The 19,845-nt window shown below is 40.5% G+C and overlaps 7 protein-coding genes and 1 long non-coding RNA gene across 11 annotated transcripts; 3 read left to right on the forward strand and 5 right to left on the reverse strand.

Annotated features, from left to right (window-relative positions):
- Window positions 1–19: 19 nt before the first annotated feature.
- LOC106416020 (BEL1-like homeodomain protein 10) lies at window positions 20–3,213 on the reverse strand. 3 transcript variants are annotated; one of them, XM_022702813.2, is made up of 5 exons: window positions 3,140–3,213; window positions 1,439–2,252; window positions 959–1,356; window positions 808–868; window positions 20–723 (listed from the first exon to the last, which is right to left on the reverse strand). In XM_022702813.2, exons 2-5 carry the CDS (start codon window positions 2,156–2,158, stop codon window positions 343–345), a joined length of 1,560 nt encoding a protein of 519 aa, XP_022558534.1. In that variant the 5' UTR covers window positions 2,159–2,252; window positions 3,140–3,213; the 3' UTR covers window positions 20–342. The 3 variants fall into 3 exon arrangements, with proteins under 3 accessions (XP_022558534.1, XP_013712298.1, XP_013712297.1); XM_013856844.3 differs by having other exon boundaries at window positions 2,793–3,199; XM_013856843.3 differs by lacking the exon at window positions 3,140–3,213 and adding an exon at window positions 2,332–2,654.
- Window positions 3,214–4,609: 1,396 nt separating this feature from the next.
- On the forward strand, window positions 4,610–6,650 carry BNAC05G15290D. Its single transcript, XM_013855151.3, has 5 exons — window positions 4,610–4,998; window positions 5,089–5,231; window positions 5,305–5,576; window positions 5,670–5,824; window positions 5,896–6,650. The coding sequence occupies exons 1-5, from the start codon at window positions 4,728–4,730 to the stop codon at window positions 6,486–6,488; spliced, it is 1,434 nt and encodes a 477-aa protein (XP_013710605.1). The 5' UTR covers window positions 4,610–4,727; the 3' UTR covers window positions 6,489–6,650.
- Window positions 6,466–9,290, reverse strand: LOC106414503 (jacalin-related lectin 3-like). The gene is made up of 7 exons (XM_013855150.3): window positions 9,049–9,290; window positions 8,725–8,928; window positions 8,192–8,638; window positions 7,866–8,099; window positions 7,401–7,772; window positions 7,083–7,304; window positions 6,466–6,989 (listed from the first exon to the last, which is right to left on the reverse strand). The coding sequence occupies exons 1-7, from the start codon at window positions 9,049–9,051 to the stop codon at window positions 6,687–6,689; spliced, it is 1,785 nt and encodes a 594-aa protein (XP_013710604.1). The 5' UTR covers window positions 9,052–9,290; the 3' UTR covers window positions 6,466–6,686.
- LOC106414502 (pentatricopeptide repeat-containing protein At1g19720) lies at window positions 8,731–12,360 on the reverse strand. 2 transcript variants are annotated; one of them, XM_013855149.3, is made up of 2 exons: window positions 9,543–12,360; window positions 8,731–8,928 (listed from the first exon to the last, which is right to left on the reverse strand). In XM_013855149.3, exon 1 carries the CDS (start codon window positions 12,243–12,245, stop codon window positions 9,564–9,566), a length of 2,682 nt encoding a protein of 893 aa, XP_013710603.1. In that variant the 5' UTR covers window positions 12,246–12,360; the 3' UTR covers window positions 8,731–8,928; window positions 9,543–9,563. The 2 variants fall into 2 exon arrangements, with proteins under 2 accessions (XP_013710603.1, XP_013710602.1); XM_013855148.3 differs by lacking the exon at window positions 8,731–8,928 and adding an exon at window positions 9,156–9,464.
- Window positions 12,361–12,688: 328 nt separating this feature from the next.
- Window positions 12,689–13,883, reverse strand: LOC106415252 (thioredoxin H-type 2-like). The gene is made up of 4 exons (XM_048756706.1): window positions 13,648–13,883; window positions 13,464–13,563; window positions 13,071–13,196; window positions 12,689–13,000 (listed from the first exon to the last, which is right to left on the reverse strand). Exons 2-4 carry the CDS (start codon window positions 13,551–13,553, stop codon window positions 12,857–12,859), a joined length of 360 nt encoding a protein of 119 aa, XP_048612663.1. The 5' UTR covers window positions 13,554–13,563; window positions 13,648–13,883; the 3' UTR covers window positions 12,689–12,856.
- Window positions 13,884–14,018: 135 nt separating this feature from the next.
- Window positions 14,019–15,090, forward strand: LOC106415251 (lon protease). Its single transcript, XM_013855904.3, has one exon. It carries the CDS (start codon window positions 14,019–14,021, stop codon window positions 14,862–14,864), a length of 846 nt encoding a protein of 281 aa, XP_013711358.1. The 3' UTR covers window positions 14,865–15,090.
- Window positions 15,091–16,544: 1,454 nt separating this feature from the next.
- On the forward strand, window positions 16,545–18,280 carry LOC106415275 (purine permease 14). Its single transcript, XM_048756700.1, has 2 exons — window positions 16,545–17,012; window positions 17,098–18,280. Exons 1-2 carry the CDS (start codon window positions 16,973–16,975, stop codon window positions 18,204–18,206), a joined length of 1,149 nt encoding a protein of 382 aa, XP_048612657.1. The 5' UTR covers window positions 16,545–16,972; the 3' UTR covers window positions 18,207–18,280.
- A 72-nt stretch (window positions 18,281–18,352) lies between these two features.
- Window positions 18,353–19,601, reverse strand: LOC106415277. The gene is made up of 3 exons (XR_001282992.3): window positions 19,166–19,601; window positions 18,880–19,078; window positions 18,353–18,624 (listed from the first exon to the last, which is right to left on the reverse strand). It is a non-coding gene; the product is annotated as an uncharacterized LOC106415277 (long non-coding RNA).
- Between the last annotated feature and the right edge of the window lie 244 nt (window positions 19,602–19,845).

Raw genomic sequence — 19,845 nt, forward strand, 5'->3', positions numbered from 1 at the left:
TCTACTACGGAATAAACTATAATGTAAGACATCTATCATTTACCAAATTAAAACCAAGAAACGTGTCACATGTTTTTGAATACGTATTGTTGTTAAAAAGAGCTCTCGATCTTTTCTAACATGTTAAATGAAACGGTGTACACACTTTTTCAAGTATTCTGCACACCACTGTGAACCTTATACACACACATATCAATATTTGGCGTTATACACAAAAGCAACCTATGCATCTGCTTTTTACGCCACAGATATGGGTGCGTGTATTATATATATGCCTAACTATGAAAATGCAAAACAAGCACATTTCTTGCGCTTCAAGTATCATGTCCTCCTGTTCCAGTATCAAACAACAAAGTCGTGCAAGTGATGGGCATTCGAGAATCTGCTGTCTTCCTGGTTGCTCCCTCCCACGTAACGGTACTCCTCCTCCACACCAAACCCTTGATAGTTGTTCATTAGCGTCTCGTAATCCCCTGACCGGTTCATCTGTTGTTGTTGTGGCTCGTCATCAATGTTTGTTGTGTCTGCTGATGGATAAGCGAGGTTATTCTTGTTATCTTCCTGTTGCTGCTGTGAGGAGGAGTCTTCTTGGTTGGTGCTGTTAGGTTCTTGAGGAGACTTGGAGATTTGTAACTCAGACTCATCACCAAACTCTTCTTTATAAATATCTTCGATCATCGGTTTCCATAGACGAACTCTCGCGTTTATGAACCAATTAGCAACCTAAGCAGAAACTAAAATGACTCAAACAGAACACAAAGATTGCAACTTTCAAAGCGAGACAAAAAAAAAAGCTCAGTTTTTTACCTGGTTTTTAGACAGTCCTGTCTGTTTTGCAAGCATCATCTTCTCAGCTTCTTTCGGATATCTACAAATAAACAGCCACAACATAAAACATAAAACATAAAACATGAAACTGAAAAAGGTTTGTGACTTGTGAGCGAAGGAAAACACATACGGATGGAGGAAATGTTCAAAGAGCCAAGCGCGGAGAACAGAGACAGAGTTTTCAGGTAAGCCTCTCTGAGGCCTCCAAGATGGTCTAACCATTCCAAGCTGTTGATGGAAAGCTCTCTGCTGTCTCAGCCGTTGATCTAAATACCTAAGTCTCGGTATCCTCTCTCCTCCTCCTTGATGCTCATCTAATGACAACTCTCCTCCTCCTTTCTCCCCAAGCTTCTCTCTGATGATCTGAATCTGTTCCTTTATCGCGTCGCGGAGAGAGCGGAAACTGCAAGAGATTTTGTTGAGAGCCACTGATGTGTAAGGCTTAGCTGATCCAAACCCAGCTACTATCTCGAATGATGAAGCTAATGCCTCCATTTGGTGGTAGTATTGGTTGTATCTTTTATCTACCTGCAATTAATACAACACAAGCAAAGCATACTCAGAACTAAGTATTTAAGAGATTTGAGTTTAAGTTAGTTAAAATAACTACCTCATCAACCATTGTTAAGAGCTTGTTCTTCTTGTTCTGAAGCTCTTGACGTTCTATTGTACATAATTTCACATTCGAATCAGTTGATAACTCTCCTTGTGTATCCTTTGAACCATTGCTAAAGTCTTCACCTTTCTTCTTCTTCTTCTTCTTTCTCATCTGGTTTAGCTCTTTCTTGACACTAACCACTTCATCGAGGAGATTCTGAGCCGGTTTAAGATACCGAGAACGCAACACGCCGCTCATGAAACCTCCTGAGGTTTCGTTAAACCGGTAATTGTTGTAGAGTCCAGCATAACCGGAGGAAGGATCAGATTGACCCACCAACGACAACATCATCTCTTTGCTCTTCTCCTCCACGTCAAACGGTGGCGTTTCCTTAGCTGAGATTGAAGGATTTGGGGTGAAACCCAAATGGTGGTATTGTTGGTGGTGAAAGGACGGAAGAGAAATTTGATTGCCGAGGCTTAGAGACAGTCCTTGACCGTCATAAAAGCTTAGATCGCTGCTGGAAACGGCACCGTTTCCGGTTACATCTCCGTTGAGAGTCTGAAGACCAGTGGTTGGTGGAATGAAAGCCATCTCGTTTCGAACATTTTCGCCGACGAAAGATGCGGCGGCGGAGGAAGAAGAAGCTTGTTGTTGTTGTTGTTGTTGATGGTTGAGATAGATTGGTTCTTGTTGGTAACAATTGGCATTACTCGAGTAGTAAACCGCCATGGTTAACTGCCTTTTTTTTTTTAGTGAATTTGCAGGAATTTTATTACAGTGATGTCTTAATTTCCATGAGTTTGGTCGGAAAAGAAATGAGTTCCTGCAGCAAAAATAAAATAAAAATAAAAAAGGGTCGTGTAAGGTCTGAGTGGAAGTTAAAACATCGTAATCCCTCTTACCAAACAAGTTCGATCATTAACAGTTTGGAAAGCAACAAACTTTTATGGATTAAAGTCAAATTATTGATAAAGCAAGTGTTTTTGGTCAAGAACTGATGAAACCCAGGAACCCCAATTCAAGGATTGTGTAATAGAAGAGGAAATAGTAAACCCGATCCTGTCGATATTGTTTTGGAGATAAAGAAAACCTAACTCGAGGATGAAAGAAAAATGCAGAGTAAAAAGAAGTTTTGTAGTTCAACTCAGTGACTCAAAAGCAGAGAAGATCAATTATTACATATAGAAAAAAAGTAAAGTCTTTTTGATGATTTCATTTCATATGAGAATTTTCAAAAAGGGAGATTTTTTTTTATTTTTTTAAGAAACAGGATGTAAAAAAATACAAAGAATCAAGAAATACAGAGCAGATCAGCAATCATATAGAGAATCAAGAACTTGATTAAAGTTAAAAGATAAACTACCTGCAGGAGGAGAAGATGAAACTTTAAAAACCCTAGGAATTAGAGATTGTTGTGATGAGTGTGGATGTGGCTGCTATATCAGGAAACACAAAAGAGAAGGAGTTTCCAACAGTCCAAGACAAAAAGAAAATACTTGAGACCCAATCCCGAGAGAGAAAAAAAACGATTAATAATTGGAAATTCTGAAATAAACCAAAAAAAATTTCACTCCACAAAAAACAAAACCAACTCATATTCTTATCATTGGGGACATTTAGACACCAACCCAATTTTAAAATTCAAACTTTGGTATGCAATATATCAACAATAAAATAATGACACTACCGGAAATTTTTGACAACCGCTACCTTTAATTTAATCTTTTCCGGTAGAAGTTTCTGTACCTTATGCGTCGAGTGTAAATTAATTAACTGATTTTTTGTCTGCCAGCCATTCCTATGTAAACACGTGAGAACATATAAATCACTAATCGTCATTGACCTGGCGCATACACTAGACTACTACTTTTTTTTTATGTTAACTAAATACAAAAAGAAACAAAAACGTTTGAAGGCAATAATGCGATGGTAAATAATACTATATAGTAGTGTTACTGTTCGTATATGAGAATAACATTATAAAAGAAAAATAAAAAATCTAACATATATTTAGAGGAAAAAAGTAATATGCTAAGCTGGTCTAGGGAAGAAGAAGATGAAAGAAAAAACAAAGGTGGGTGGGTGTCTGTTCAATTGCTTAATTGAAGGATTAAATGACTTAACCACCAGTTGGTGAGTCCCTTCCTTACTCTTCTGTTATACCCAATTTTCTCTAAGTTTCTTGTCTTTTTCATTTCTTTTTAGCTATAATCCTTTTTGCTAGCAATACACCTATGTATATCAGTCTATTAGTATATGTTTGTATTTGCGTATTCCGTAATGCATAAGATACGTACGTAAATACAACTACTATTTTATAGCTAATTAATGGCTAATGTATAGTTTTCTTAGTTTTCGAGAGGTGATTATATTGATTTTGTTCCCACGTGGATGTTGATTTGTTCAAAATATAATATAGGCAGTTAGCTGGTGAGGGGAGGATTAAATGTAGTAAAAAGCTGATATGTTTTTTATATTGGTTTCAAAATGTTACGGTGAAAAATGTAGTATTATAGTCATGCTTTCTGTTCTGAAATGTAAGATGTTTTGGGTAGTACATACTTATTAAAAAATTATTTTTTACCTAAAAAATATCATTAAAATTATAAACTAAAAACTACTCAACTAGTTATAAAATAAAACTATTAAATTTGATTGACTACACGGTTTTTTATAAACACGGAGTATAACTATGATAAGTTTTTTTCAGAGTATAATAATTTAAGAGACCGATGATGATTCATGAATCGATGGTGCTACTAGTACGAAATTGGGAAATGGTCTGGCAAGAAACGAAGACCTCTAATTTGAAAAGAAAAAAAAAATAAATTAATAAAGTTATGCCAATTGTCAAGTATCTAATTTGCGTGGAAATCCAACATTAAACAGCCACAAGTTATGGTCGTGAAACAAAAAGTAAATGTCTTTACTGCCACATACATCGATGGACCATATAAGACAATGGATCCACCACCACTAAAAATCATGCTTTCTGAAATTTCAGCAAAACCAAACCGAAAAGAAGAAAAGAAGAAGAATATGGGCCTTTATGGATAACCAATATATCAGGTATTTTAGGCCCAATGCAAAACCTGCCTGTCCACTAATACAACGGCGAGCAGTCCATTCGTATTACGTGAAAACGGCTTGAAGTTGGGACAGAGATCCCATCATCTTCCTACCAAATTCCCCCACTCGATTACTGTAGTTTTCTTCGTAAGAGAACGTTGGAATCACGGAGATGGACTGTGACTTTGGAAACCCCTAGGATGTGGTGAATCTAGTCGGAGAGAACTAAATGGGGAAGACGTCGTCAACGAGTGTGTGGATAACAATGCAGAAGAAGAAGAGATGGCCACTGATGATTCTGCTCTTTTTATCTGTATCAACCGTGGGAATGATTCTCGTCAGATCCGCTTTCGATTCCTGCAGTATCAGCGGAAACGGATGCGGACGATTCGTCGTGGAGAAGCAAGACAGCAGCGACGTGAAGATCCGATCGGCGGATCCTCTGGGTTTCATGAAATCGAAGCTCGTTCTACTCGTCTCTCACGAACTCTCCCTCTCAGGTAACTGTTCTTGCTCTTTCTTTACATCTGAATCTCGGGTCGAGCTAAAGTTTTCGTCTTTTCAAGTGAAGTTAGTGTTTGTGGTTTTAGGTGGACCTTTGCTGTTAATGGAGCTTGCGTTTCTGTTGAGAGGAGTTGGTGCTGAAGTTGTTTGGACCACGAATCAGAAACCTGTTGAAGCAGATGAAGTGGTTAATGTTTTGGAACATAAGATGTTGGATCGAGGAGTAAAGGTTTGAGATTTAATTCATTCCATGATTGTTCTTTTTATTTCCTGATCATAATCAATCTTCTTGACTGGTTTAGGTTATCTCAGCGAAGAGTCAGAAAGCTATAGATACAGCTCTCAAGTCTGATTTGGTTGTTTTGAACACCGCTGTTGCTGGGAAATGGCTTGATGCTGTTCTCAAGGACAATGTTCCTAAAGTTCTTCCCAAGATCCTTTGGTGGATTCATGAGATGAGAGGTCATTATTTCAAGGCAGATTTAGTCAAGCATCTTCCGTTTGTTGCGGGGGCAATGATCGATTCGCACGCAACAGCTGAGTACTGGAAGAACAGGACTCATGATCGCTTAGGGTCTGTTTCCTCCTCTTTGCACTTCTTGTTTCGGTTTGTTTCTTATCTCGGGTTTTGGCGTTAATGTTCTACTTTGAACTGTTTGTAACACAGGATTAAAATGCCTAAAACTTATGTCGTGCACCTAGGAAATAGCAAGGAGTTGATGGAAGTTGCTGAAGATAGTTTCGCCAAGAAAGTTTTGCGTGAGCAAGTTCGAGAATCTCTTGGAGTGCAGAGTGATGACATACTGTTTGGCATTATCAATAGTAAGCTGTCTATCAAACACTCTTCTTGTTACTCAGTTTCCTCGAGAACTATATAGTCTTTTTTATTGCAGGTGTATCTAGAGGAAAGGGACAAGACCTATTCCTCCGAGCCTTCCATGAAAGTCTAGAAATAATCAAAGAGACTAAAAAGCATGAGGTACCAACAATGCATGCAGTTGTAGTAGGAAGCGACATGAGCGCACAGACAAAATTCGAGACAGAGCTACGCAGATTTGTCCAAGAGAAGCAGCTTCAGAAAGTTGTCCACTTTGTCAACAAAACAATGAAAGTAGCACCTTATCTAGCAGCCATTGACGTTCTAGTCCAAAACTCCCAAGCCAGAGGAGAATGCTTCGGGAGGATAACAATCGAAGCCATGGCCTTTAAGCTTCCTGTACTCGGTACCGCAGCAGGAGGAACAATGGAGATTGTAGTGAACCGAACAACTGGTCTATTACACAACGCAGGTAAAGAGGGTGTGTTACCTCTTGCCAGAAACATTGTGAAGCTGGCAACAAACGCGGAGATGAGGACGACAATGGGGAAGAAAGGGTATGAGAGGGTAAAAGAGATGTTTATGGAACATCATATGTCTCATCGAATATCTTCTGTGCTCAGAGAAGTGTTGCAACACGCAAAAGTTCACTCACGAACAACAAAATAGTGTATCATTAAACAGAATTTAGCATGGAAATGCTAATGTTGTTACATTTTATTTTACACTTTCTTCTTGTTTATCTTGCTTTTGGTGTTCATCTGTTTATAGAAACAGCAAGTTATTTATCTGGAAAGGAAACTCAATGCGTTTAGCCGCATGTTTATTTTACTTGCAACCATATCTTGTTTTGTGCAGACAAGATTGTCAGTAGACCTTGAAACAGGAAGCTCTGTTGTATTGAGGCTTACTGTTGTTGCCGAGCCAGTGCTGCATATGAACTCCAATGGCGTCCAAGTAAGCGCTGCTTCTACCATGTAAACCCAACACTTTTCCTTGGGTTGTAGTTGAAGTGAAATAAGTTCCGGTCTCTTCACCGTAAGGACCGTACTTGCCACGGCTCGTGTAGAAACTCAGAGACTTGACAACGTTAGTTTTGTCTGAATTGTTCAGAGGTCCGTAATACCCTGAAATGCAGGTGAGCATCTCGTTTGGATACTCGAGTTTTATCTGCAAGAGAGATTTAAGATCAGCATGATTGTGATGCATCAAATATAACGAAAACTGGCTTTATATATGAAAGAAGAATCTATTGTTGTTTACCCTGTGTGTGAAGACTCCATTGTTACCACCATGTTTAACGGACCAAACAGATTGTCCATTTCTATCATACTCGACTTGTAATGAAGAGATGGCATCATTCCCTCTTGTTACAAATATCTGCTTGATCCCTGAATATACACCATCGTCCCAGGGTTTACCTCCGTTGCCTCCCCACGGTCCAGGCCCGCTCGGTGTTGGTTCTTTGACGACTCCACGCTCAAACTGTGAAATTGATTTAAACTCAACAAGTAAGCTGCTATTACGGTGTTCAATCCTTAAACCCTATACACCAAAGTACAGTTAGAATCTACAAGTTACCTCTTCGCCACGGCCGTTTGCTGCAAGGACTAGCTTGTTAGCCCATGGGGAATTTTCGATTACCACAACACCAGAGTTATTATGTGGAACAATTGCATTGTGAGGAGATGGCTTGAGGGGACTTATTTTGCAATCCATAACATGAACACCAATTGCATCAAGAAACAAACCCTCTCTTCCAAGGAATCCAACAACTTTAGCATCATCCGTTTTATGAGTAAAAGAAGGTCCTTGTTCTTCTCCAAAAGGTCCATGCTTTCCTTTGTTGGTGTGGAAAGTCAGTGACTTTATCACATTAGGTCCCATGTAGATCAACGGTCCATATGTTCCCGTTACATGTGTTAAAATCTCTGATGGGTAATCAAATACAATCTGCAAACCAAAAACAGAGAAACTGTTATAGTAGTTATTTGTGGTGTATTTTAGCTTTAAACAAGCTCTTAAAAAAAATTTAAATTCACACACCTTTTCATGTTTGAAACTTCCCCTGCCACCATGCTTGCTTCCCCAAACAGCTTGTCCTCTAGAATCATAACACACCTTCATAGATACAATCCCTACACTGCGTGACAAATTGATTTGTCTAATACCGGTATAAATCCCATCGTCAAATACGATTCCACCGGCTCCACCCCATGGTCCATATGTTTTTGCACCACCTCCAGCTTTTGGCTGCGCCTTCTCAGTATCTGTCACCACCTGATAGAAACAAATTTGATGCTCTTTTGGTTAACAAAAAGGGGTAAAAAATAGAAAGACCTGAGTGTATAACATAAAAGTTTTGAATTCACCTTATTTTTGGTGATCTCAGCACCTGTGTGTTCACGGGGTTGATGAGAAGGCAAAGTTGAATCTTTCTTCTTGAGTGCAACAAATATATCAAAGTTTTGACCTACACTTCCTTGAATCACTGAGTATTCGAAGTCCTTATCACCACTGTGGACATTCTGATGTGAGTGCATAACAATTCTCGAGGAGGGATTATCCTCTTTAGGAATTTGTTGAAGGTGAACACCAATAGCATCTAAGTACGAACCAGCCTTCCCATGGAAACCAGTAACCTTCGACTCTGATTTTGGCAATGAGAAACATGTGCCTGACTCAACTCCAAATGGTCCATACTTTTTGCGGTTGCTCTCAAAGGTAAGCGACCGAACACATACATGTCCCCAGATGTCATAGCTGCCATAGGTTCCATGTACTGAAGTCAAATACTCATGCGGGTAATCAAGTGTCACCTAATCAAAACGAGAAGTCGAGAACGGTGATCAATTTCTGAAAACTAAGAGAACTATTAGTTAAGGAAAGAGTCTCTTCGTCTTACCTTTTCAAACTTCGAGCCTCCGTTTCCTCCATGTTTTTCAGACCACAACGAGCTTCCATTCTTGTCATACTCAACTTGGATGGAGTCTATGCTAGAGCCATGCGCTATGTTTATTTGCCTTACTGTGGTGAACATTCCATCATCCCAGGCATGACCACCTTGGCCTCCCCATGGGCCAACTAATGCAGGCTTTCCTTGAACACTCTGCAGCAACAACTTCAAGTTAATCTCACATCACCATAACTGCAAAATCAGGTTTTCAAGGTGCACAAACACATATACATAAAATAAAGAATCAGGCTAAACAAAAGATGTTGCCAATACCATTCTCGGATGATCTCAAAAGACTCAAAACAAGTGCAAGAAGCTCGAGTAGTTGACTACATAGCTTAGACATTTGATGGGTATTTATGATGGATGAAAAGGTTACGTTTGTGGTTGGGCATTTTCTGGAATATATAAAATCAAAGATGCAGAATACACGTCATTACAAGCAATTCATTCGCGTTTCCACTTTCAAGGGAAGTCATGGAAGGAAAAGGGAATCATATTCTCAAAGAATCATATCTTCCAGGATAACAAAAACACGCACTATTGAACCATTCCTAAATTGGTAAGGTTCCCTATCTACACGGTGCCCATATAAGTAAGAAAATGACTTCAAGGCACCACTGGAGTATAAGGAGCTTTCAGACTTCAACCAAAATTTACTCAAGCCATGCTACAAACTCAGTCTTCAACTGCAGAAAATATATGAGGGTGATACATTAGGTTGGCTATGTCCTTAAAACGACTGCTCAAATCAAGTTAAGTAGTACCTTAGTGGTTGGTTAACCACTCTACCAATAATCTTTACAGGAACAATCACCATTCCTAAAGTGGTGCAAGCATCTTGTGTCCTCCAACAATATTTCACAGCTGTATCTTTTGGAGATGTACCTTGCAGTATTATGGCAATCCCGGCACATCCTAAGATTTTTCAAGATCCTAATCGTCTTAGGTTCGCGCGATGAGGAAACTAGACCAAAAGCCATGGCAAACTTTTCGCTGTGGAATCCGCAAGTTTTTTCCCTTCCTTCTTCCTCAATCAGAAGTTCTCCATTGTATTGGTCATTTCTATCATCCATCCTACACAATTTTTCCACCCATGGATACAGCACATCAGTACACAATTTAGACTGATCACCTGTCGTGAATGTATGAACTAAATTTCTAGCTTCAATCCAGCTCTGCCCAATAGGTTTCTTCAGCAGTTTTTCTTTCCTTGGCTTCTTTCCTTCTAAAGATCTCCCAAGTCTTGCACCTAAGGCATAGATCTGGGATACCAGATTCTCAGTGACTGGGTTTTCAGGTTCCAAGGAGAACAAATGCTCTGCTGCATGGATTGCCGAGTCAATATCACCGTGAATCCTGCAGGCAGTTAAGAAGCTTTCCCAGATAGGTGGCTCTGACTGAACATTCATCTCCTGGATAAACTGCAGCGCTTCTTCAAGTCTGTTGGATCGTCCGTACAAAGATACCATAGCGCAACAATGTTCCAGAGCAGGAATAATATGGTAATCATTCGCTATGCTGGAGAAGACTTTCTTTCCCTCGTCTACATTTCCCATCAAACCGTGTGCAAGGATGATACTCGAAAGTGTTCCCCTGTTCGGCTTAATCTCCTCTGTCTTCATTTGATCAAAAAGATCAAGCGCTGGACCATAGCTACCGTGCAAAACATAGCCTCCAATTAGTGAGTTCCAAGTTATGATGTCTTTCGTTTTCATACCCTTGAATACCGTTCTTGCGTATCCTATATCTCCTGACTTAGCATAAGTATCTATTAAAGAGTTTCTAACAGCATGAACAGAATCTAGGTTTCTCCGCAACACACAGCCGTGTATCTCTCTTACCATTTTGGCCCCCAGAAGGTTAGCGCAAGCAGGTAAGAGACTCAGTATGGTAACTGAATTTGGCATGAAACGAGAGAACTGCATTTTCCGAAAAAGCTCCAGGGCCTCGTCTTTCTTTCCGTTTTGTATGTAACCAGCAATGATTAGGTTCCATGAGGCAGTATTCCTCTGAACGTTCCCATCTTTTTCCATCCTCTGAAACAGATCCATAGCTTCACCCTCGTCTCCATTCTGAATATACCCAGAGATCATCGTGTTCCATGTGATGATATTTGGTTTTACATTTTCCTCCTGCATCCTTGTAAACAACTCATAAGCCTTCCCGCAATATTCCGCTTGGCAATAACCAGTTATCATCGAGTTCCAAGTATACACATCCTTATTCTTTATCGAATCAAAAACTTTCCTGGCTTCTTCAAGTTTCCCACACTTTGAGTACATATCCACCAGAGAGTTCCCCACAAGCACATCATCCATAAACCCCATCTTCACGGCGATAGAGTGAACTTCTGATCCCAGGTTCAGAATCTTTAAACACGAACAAGCAGACACAGCACTCATAATAGTGACTCCATTCGGCACTACACCCGCTAAAAACATCTTCCTAAACGTATCCAACGCCTGATATCTCTTCCCATTGTGAATCAACCCCGAGATCATAGCTGTCCAGGTAAACACATCAGCGGTTACACCAAAATTCTCCATCTTCTGCATCAAATCAATCGCAGCATCGCATTTTCCCAGCTGGTTGTAACCTCCAATCAATATGTTCCAAGTAACAAGCCCCGGGGAGATCCCTTCTTTCTCCATCTCCTCGACCAAATCAACAGCTTCTTCATGTTTACCGTTGTGGCAGTAAGCTAAGAGCACCGAGTTCCAAGCAACCACGTCTCTCTCCTCCATGCGTCTAAAACACTTCGTAGCTAAACTCAACTCGCCACATTTCGCATACACGGCCAAAATCGAGTTGCTGACACGGAGACAAGAAGTCATCCCGAGTTTAACAACAACAGAATGAATCAACTTCCCGGTCTCAACATCTCCACAATTAGCACACCCTTGTAGTATCTTGGGAAACAAGAAATCGTCAGGCAAAACTCCGTCCTCCATCATCATACGAAAGAGGTTAGAGACTTCTCTCCACCGATGCTCCCTCGAGTAAGCACCAATCATCGCAGACCAAGTGTAGAGGTTTCTCTCACGCATGGAATCGAACACCTTGCGCGCATCGACGAGGCACCCGCATTTCGCGTACATGCTCAACAGCTTGGTCTCCACGAAGACGTCGGGCTGGGGGAACTGATCGAAGCGAGCGTGGAGGATACGACCTAGGTGGACGGAGCCGGAATCGATGCAGGATTCGAGCAGGTTGAGGTAAGTGCTTCGTTTCATCTTGGTTCCTTGTTGGAACATGGAGTCTAGAGCTTTCTCGGCTTCGAGGAGGCTTCCGTTTCTACACAAGTAGTCGAGTTGCTCGTCGGGGGTGATGATGGGTTGTTTCTTCTTGACGAAAGAGAGATTCTTTTTCCTGGATTTTGGATGGGATTCTGGTGAAGTCTCTACCTTTGCTGGGATTTGATAGTTCAAACAAGTTTTGGGGAATGATGGTATGAAAAGCTTCTCCATTCTTCTTCCTCCTCCTCCGTCTTCTCTTTTTAGACGAAAGTTTACAGATTACAGAGTATGCACCCCGGTGAAGAAGAAGAAGAAGAAGAAGAAGAAGAAGAAGAGGATAAGGAACTTTGGTAAGTGGGAATCCTTCGGCTACAAATATGAAACATGATAAGAATTTCAACTACCAATGAGTTCAAGACACGTGGCACATGACTGCTCGCACATTTCAGCGCTTAGATCAGTAAAAGTATATGATTCATATATTCGAATTATGTATATTAGTCAAGTCATTTGAGGGGTGCATGAATCTGGTTCTACTCTGTTTTATACTTCCCTTTATGCCATCTTCAAATGTCACGAGTTGGACCATGAAGGACTCATGGAGATGCTTTTCTACATATCGTGCCGTAACTGTTCTGTTTTGTATATTGAGGAAAAGCCCGTAACCAAAATAATAAAGGCAATCGGCTTATGATGTATTATAAATATTGTTGCAGACTCGAAAGAGTCAGAGATCACTTTTAACTACTACATTATTTCAACTCAATCTACAATATCCCCATTACTATTAGCGAAACTTATAATAAAACTAACTGGAGCTTATTATTGTCTTATAACCAACTTTAAGCAGTAGCAACACCAGTATGCTTGGCTATTGTGGCATGAAGATCTTCCTTCCTTGCACCAACGACCTTATCAACAACATTTCCGTCTTTGATGAACACAAAGGTCGGCATTGCCTCCACACCAAACTCTTGAGCTACACTCTGTTGAAAACAGCACAAGTGTTATAATATAATAAATAATTATAAGTGCAAACATAAGAATGATGTTGACCTGCAGTTCATCGACGTCCACCTTGAAGAAGATGGCACTTGACATGAACTTCTTGGCCAGATCTGCGAAAACTGGAGCAATCATGCGGCATGGTGGGCACCATGAAGCAGTGAAATCTATCACAATCTGCAAAAAAAAAACAATGAGACCCATTATGATACCATCAAATTCATCTAAGTACTACATGGCAGATCGACCGGTTTATATTGCCAATCAATCAATCCCTTTATTTCACTCTACCCTAATGTTGCCATGAACATATACTCTAATTAAACCAATCGCACACATGAAATGAAAAAAAAAAAACTTATTCCAAAATCAAACAGACGAAACAATACCGACAATCCGACATATTAGCTTGTCGGATATTCAAAAAGGGAGATAAATTTTCACCAGCTTGTTGGATTGTTTGGCTGTGTCGAGCTGCACGGCCCATACATCATTCGCGTGGCAACCGATCACTTGTCCCTCTTCTGCCGCCATTTCTTCTAATCTGACAAAATTGAGAAAACCTAAAATTCTCAAACACTCAAGCAAAGCTAGCTTATAAAAGAGGAAACTACATTGACAGAATTACCCCTGTGCATCTAGGGTTATTACGAAATGGCATACAGCTGGGCCGTGGGCTCGCTAAAGCCTCATGCACGTAGACACGACAAGGAAAACGTTTATTAATAAAAAAAATTGTCGATGGAAGTCCAATTGAAGAAGAGGTCTCCGGTGTCCCAAGTTCGAACTCGCTCTTCCACTCATATCTAAAATTTAAAACGTGGACTCACACGAATGAACTAAAAATATCAGATAAGAATTTTTTTTTTTTTTTTTTTTTGCAACAGATAATATTAAATTTTTAAATAAAGGAATCATTAAATTTTTAATCTCTTAATTTGTGGCTCACCACCACACAACTCACCCTCTTCCTTCCTTCCTTCCGTCCTTCACCCTCTAATGGCGCTTCCAAGCTCACTCCCATATTCCACCATCAAATCCACGCCGCCGCATCTCTCCGCCTTCAACCACCAACCTCTAACTCTCCCACCTACTTACCGGAGCACCACCACCACCGACCGTCGATTCTCTAAGCTAACCTCCTTCCGATGCTCATCCTCCTCCTTCTCGGAGAAGCACCACAACAACGCCAACCCGCCCAAATCCGACGACCTCGTCGAGCTCCCTCTCTTCCCTCTCCCCCTCGTCCTCTTCCCGGGAGCAACCATCCCGCTCCAGATCTTCGAGTACCGCTACCGCGTCATGATGCAGACCCTCCTCCAATCCGATCTCCGATTCGGCGTCGTCTACTCCGACGCCGTCTCAGGCTCCGCGGCGGGAGTCGGATGCGTCGGGGAGATCATCAAGCACGAGCGCCTCGTCGATGATCGGTTCTTCCTAATCTGCAAGGGTCAGGAGCGGTTCCGCGTCTCGGATCTCGTCCGCACGAAGCCTTATCTAGTCGCGAAGGTGACGTGGCTGGAGGATCGGCCCTCCGGGGAGGAGAATCTCGAGGAGTTGGCGAATGAGGTGGAGGTGCTGATGAAGGAAGTGATTCGATTGTCGAATAGGTTGAACGGGAAGGCGGAGAAGGAGGAGTCGCGGGATCTGAGGAAGAATCAGTTTCCGACTCCGTTCTCGTTCTTCGTCGGGAGCACGTTCGAAGGGGCGCCGATGGAGCAGCAGGCGTTGCTGGAGCTGGAGGATACTGCGGCGAGGTTGAAGAGAGAGAGGGAGACGCTGAGGAATACGCTTAATTACTTGACTGCAGCTTCTGCTGTGAAAGATGTCTTCCCGTCGAGTTAGTTTATTATCGGTACTGGTCTCTCTTCGGTGTTTGAAGTTTATTGGATACGCTATATTTGATCATTGTGTAAAGTTTCATAGGTACTAGATGGTGGAGATGTTTGATAGGATCCTATAGTTTGGGTTTATCAAGAAATGTGTTTTGCTTGATTGCCTCTATGGTCAAAGCATATAGTCTAGTGATGCAAGTTTAAGTTCTTAATCCCATATATTTGCTTCTTCAGTATATTCGTTGAAAGCCTGTTAAAATTGATTTCTAAAGAAGTTTGATTGCACCTATTTAATCATAGGACCACATAGTTGGATGAAGAAAAGGATTTTGTTTGATTGATTATCTCTGTGACCAAAGACTAGTCTAGTGATTCAAGTAAGGTTTTTAACACCAATTCTTGCTTCTCGAGTTTGCCTCTATAATCAAAGCATAGTCTGGTGATGCAAGTTAAAGTTCTTGATACAAAATCATTGCTTGAGCTGGCATATATATTCATTGAAAGCCTGTTGAAATGAAATCCAAAGAAGTTTTCTTAAACGGAGTTTCAATGCCAGATCCTTAATAGCCCATTTGCCTTTATAGTATCATAGGACCACATGACTGGATGAAGAAAATGATTTTACTTGATTGATTGTCTCTGTGATCAAAGACGAGTCTAATGATGCAAGTAAGGTTCTTAACACCAATCCTTGTTTGCCCCTTCTAGCATCATAGGACCACATAGTTATATGAAGAAAAGTGTTTAATTGATTGATTGTCTATATGTTTAAAGACTAGTCTCGTGATGCAAGTAAGGTTTTAATACCAATCTTTGCTTGTCCCTTATAGCATCATAGAACCACATAGCTGGATGAAGAAAAGAGTTTTTGCTTGATTGATTGTCTCTATGATCAAACACTAGTCTAGTGATGCAAGTAAGGTTGTTAATACTAATTCTTGCGTCTCGAGTTTGCAATTTCATTAAAAGGCATGTAAAATGAGATCTAAAGAAGTTTCCTTCGTCAAAGTTTCATTTACTCAATAGTGTTTCAGCAGTAAAAACATCTCCAACCATTAGAAACTAGGTGATATTCTAAAAAAAAAATATTTTAATTGAATAACTAAATTCTCTTATTTTCTTTTTTTATTTCTTTATTTTTAATAGTGAGACTCCGATTAGATAACCTTCGAGGTGGTCTAAAACTGCTACACCTATGATGTATTGAGGAACCTGTAGAAAATTGGCATAGATGATGGTTGGGTAACAGAAAGCTGAAATATATATAATCCATGATGGCTAGTAGTAGTTACTTTGACTTTGTGAATCTGTTGACACAAGTTAGGTTATGCTACGTAAACCTATGCATCCATACCATGGCTGCCTCAGTTTCTTTGTCAAACCATAAGCTTTAACGTTTACAGTTTTAATTGATTGCAATGTCGAGTGGTGTTATTTGCATAGGATGCAGTGTGGTTGAGAGCTTTTATGTCTATGGGGCATATAGTATCAATTCATCAATACTGAAGAGATAGATTAGGGTCTAGTAGGTGTAGAGCGACGTATAAACAGTGTGGGGACATTTTATGATCAAAAGCGACTAATACGTTCGAGTAGATTGCGTATAATCAATTTGTAGACTTAGGATTCTAAGTAAAATGCTAAAAGAGCACCAAATGAATTGCCTCTCTATTCATCTTCCTTGATTTCTTGTTTCAAAATCTCTCGGAGATTCATTTGGCCTGAGAATGATTACTGTCTGCATTGAAGAACATAGAATTGTGTTCTAAACTGGCAAACAAATTACTGCGTACAATGAATGGCAGTGGAAAAGATAACCTTTGTGTGGGATTAATTACTTTCATTATTTCATTCATATAATATGTGTTTAACTTATCGTAGTGATGTTCAAAATATCTAAACAACGACGCGTAGACACGAGCCCACTTGATTGACCATTACGCCGCCAAGAAGACTTCTCTTCCGTGTATATAAAACACTTCTCTTGCCATTATCCCCCAGCACAATAATATCATCATCCACACAAGAATATTACAAAAACACAAACACACGAATCGGATCTCCGACATTACACTGAAGTCAAACTCGCTAAGAATCTCCGACAGCCAGTTCCAAACCATGGCTCAGAATCAACCAATCTTTCAGATCAAGCCAGAAGGTAATAGTAATAATTTACTCAAATGATTCTTTTCTTGATCCCCTCTTCTACAAACAATTTTAATTCTAGTTTCTTTCTTTTGCAGAACATTTTGTGCAGATTCCCGTCAGCATCGAGCGTGATTCAACCACACTCATAAACTCAAACCGGAAACCAAACCATTGGCCGACGATTCTCCTCTCAACCATCTGCGTCATCATAGGCCAATCCATAGCCAAACTCCTCGAAAACTTCTACTACGACAAAATCAACCGAAGCGAGTACAACGAACACCGCCAAAACGACGGCGTTTGGACTCAAGCTCTCCTCCAAACCGTCGGCTTCCCTCTCCTCCTCCTCCCGTTCATCATCCTCACCGCCAAGAAACACAACCAACCATCTTCCGACCAGTTCCACTACAAATCCTTAGCGGTAATCTACATCTGCATGGGGATCGTCATGTCGGTTCAAGGAAGACTCTCCGCCATGGGAAAGCTCGAGATACCATTCGGTATCTTCACCCTCATCTACACAACGCAGCTCTTCTTCACTCCGATCTTCGCTCGCTTCGTCAATAAAATCAAGTTCAACAGATGGGTCGTTATCTCCTTGGTGTTGGCCATCGTCACCGGAGCTCTCACGTTATCCTCCTCATTCGGCGGCGAGCCGGACGAAGCTGAGCTGAATTACGCAAGAGGCTCATGGGCTGCTCTGTTGGCCGCCCTCTGCTTCTCTCTCCTCCTCTGTAACATCCAAAACGTCTTCGACAGCTATATCTTCAGACGCACGGAATCAACCACGAGAAACCCAAGCTTCTCTTCCGTTTTCGAAGTCATAATCTTCTCCTCTTTAGTCGCAACTCTCATCTCCATGGTGGGACTTCTCATCGCCGGAGAACAACACGATTTGAAGACGGAGATGAATGGTTTCCCGAAAGGGAAAGGTTCGTACGTGATGGCTATGGTGGGACAAGCGGTTTCGTGGCAGATCTACTGGGTTGGAACTGTGGGACTTGTCTTCTCTGTTTCGAGCGTGTTGTCGAACGTGATCAGCGTCGTTACCTGGCCGATCGTGTCGGTGCTTGTTGTGATCTTCTTTAACTACATGGACGATGAGTTGGATGTTTTCAAAGGTGTCGCCTTGATCACTGCCGTGTTAAGCGCCGCCGCTTATTTCTTTAGGCTTCATAAAGAGAATCGTAATAGTGCATACTAAGAGCATGATTATCCCTGTTACCTCATATGAGTTTCTTAATGATTATTTAATTAATTAATTATACTTTAGTTGTACTTAAGAATTCTAGTTAAGAAACAATTAGAATATGTGCTCCAATGGTAGTTTTTTAATTAGAGGTTCTTAAAAAAATTAACTTTTTGTGTGGATTGCCTTCAAAAGAAAACCATATCTCACATACTTCAACGATCCTATATGTCTATCAACAAACAAATACCGCAAAAAGACAAACTTGATGAGATTTAGCTCTGAATATATACGTGTTGATGATTAGGAATTTCAGAAAAAGAAGAGTACAAAGCACATACACTATCTCAGTGTATCGAAGTCTCCAAGCAGGGAAACCGAGGTGGCTCCTTACAGGTCCATAAACCAGCAAAAGATACGTGCACATTCTCACCTGCCAGAGAGTTTAATGTTTATTTGAGTTTCAGATGAGAGAATCAACACTAACCAACAACTTTTAATGCTTCGTTCAGATTAGACTCTGTAAAAATAACAATCAAAACAGCTTCATTTGAAGATACTTTTACTAATCTATAAACGTTTCTTTATATCATGAGTTAGGGAGAAGCTGATGATTTGATTCATGACCACAGTAGCACACTAAAGAAAATGTAGCTCATCGAAATGAATGCTATGTTTTGTATCATACCTGTAACAGCACTGAACAGGTAGAAAAGGAAGTGAAATCCGTAAGGCCACAAACTTTGAAGAAATAAACACGCATGACTATCAACAATATCTGATAATTATCAAAACAAACAACATTGCGTAGGAAAGCTTCAAGTTAAGCCTCCTTGAATCCATTCTCAACCAGCAATTCAGCCACTTTCATTGAGTTACCATCAAAACTATTCACAACAACGCAAGACAACATGAATCAATGTCCAATTATGTCAAAAAAAGTTTGAAGCTTTTGGTCTCTAAATCCTCCTTACTTGTCAAGGACACAAACAACTGTGTTCTCCTGATCAGAGAAGCTCCCTTTAACTCTCTTCAAAACCCTCGACTCATCTTCCCCACTATACGGAACCTGAACCGAGCTCTTACCAAGAAACTTGAGATTACGAAACGCGTTCACGGTGGATTGGTCGGAGATTGAGGTGAAGGGGGCTGTTGATGCGAGGACAGGGGAACAGAAGAGGATGGTGGTGTGAGAAAGGGTGAGAGAGAGATGGGTTTCGATCGATCGTTTGACGGAGAACAAGAAAGAAGACGGACGAGACGCCGTGAGGATCGATCGTCTGACGGAGAACAAGAGAAAAGAAGGACGAGACGCCGTGAGGACTGATCGAATCGTCGATCGTCTCTGACGGAGAAGATGAGAGAAGACGTCGTGGTTTCTTTCTCCAAATGATAGAGAAGACGACAAAAAGAAAAAAAAAAAAAAAAAAAGGAAAAAAAAATAGAACTCTTTATTTGCTGACACGTGGTTATGAAACCCACTCAAAAATCGGTTGCCAAAGACCCAACTTAAGGATCGGTAATGTGCTTTTTAATTAGTTCTGATTTAATTAAATCAGTTATTTTCCTTAAAAACCATGCTAAGAAACTGGGATAAAGATGGTCTAAGTTTCTATTTTTCCTTAATTTTTTTTTTGTTTTTTGGTCAAACTAT

Source organism: Brassica napus, chromosome C5 (genome assembly GCF_020379485.1).
Source record: "Brassica napus cultivar Da-Ae chromosome C5, Da-Ae, whole genome shotgun sequence".
Taxonomy (NCBI): domain Eukaryota; kingdom Viridiplantae; phylum Streptophyta; class Magnoliopsida; order Brassicales; family Brassicaceae; genus Brassica; species Brassica napus.

Coding starts and splice junctions, on each gene's coding strand:
- LOC106415252 (XM_048756706.1), bottom strand. CDS start 13,553: ATGGCGGCAGAAGAGGGACAAGTGATCGGTTGCCACGCGAATGATGTA. Junction 13,197..13,463: donor CCAAACAATCCAACAAGCTG/GTGAAAATTTAT, acceptor TTTTTTTTGCAG/ATTGTGATAGATTTCACTGC. Junction 13,001..13,070: donor TGGACGTCGATGAACTGCAG/GTCAACATCATT, acceptor TGTTTTCAACAG/AGTGTAGCTCAAGAGTTTGG.
- BNAC05G15290D (XM_013855151.3), top strand. CDS start 4,728: ATGGGGAAGACGTCGTCAACGAGTGTGTGGATAACAATGCAGAAGAAG. Junction 5,232..5,304: donor TGTTGGATCGAGGAGTAAAG/GTTTGAGATTTA, acceptor TGACTGGTTTAG/GTTATCTCAGCGAAGAGTCA. Junction 5,825..5,895: donor ACTGTTTGGCATTATCAATA/GTAAGCTGTCTA, acceptor TTTTTATTGCAG/GTGTATCTAGAGGAAAGGGA.
- LOC106414502 (XM_013855149.3), bottom strand. CDS start 12,245: ATGGAGAAGCTTTTCATACCATCATTCCCCAAAACTTGTTTGAACTAT.
- LOC106415275 (XM_048756700.1), top strand. CDS start 16,973: ATGGCTCAGAATCAACCAATCTTTCAGATCAAGCCAGAAG. Junction 17,013..17,097: donor CTTTCAGATCAAGCCAGAAG/GTAATAGTAATA, acceptor TTTCTTTTGCAG/AACATTTTGTGCAGATTCCC.
- LOC106414503 (XM_013855150.3), bottom strand. Junction 8,100..8,191: donor CTGAGATCACCAAAAATAAG/GTGAATTCAAAA, acceptor TGTTTCTATCAG/GTGGTGACAGATACTGAGAA. Junction 7,305..7,400: donor CAAACGGCCGTGGCGAAGAG/GTAACTTGTAGA, acceptor TCAATTTCACAG/TTTGAGCGTGGAGTCGTCAA.
- LOC106416020 (XM_013856843.3), bottom strand. Junction 1,357..1,438: donor TCTTAACAATGGTTGATGAG/GTAGTTATTTTA, acceptor TATTAATTGCAG/GTAGATAAAAGATACAACCA. Junction 724..807: donor CAGGACTGTCTAAAAACCAG/GTAAAAAACTGA, acceptor GTTTCTGCTTAG/GTTGCTAATTGGTTCATAAA.
- LOC106415251 (XM_013855904.3), top strand. CDS start 14,019: ATGGCGCTTCCAAGCTCACTCCCATATTCCACCATCAAATCCACGCCG.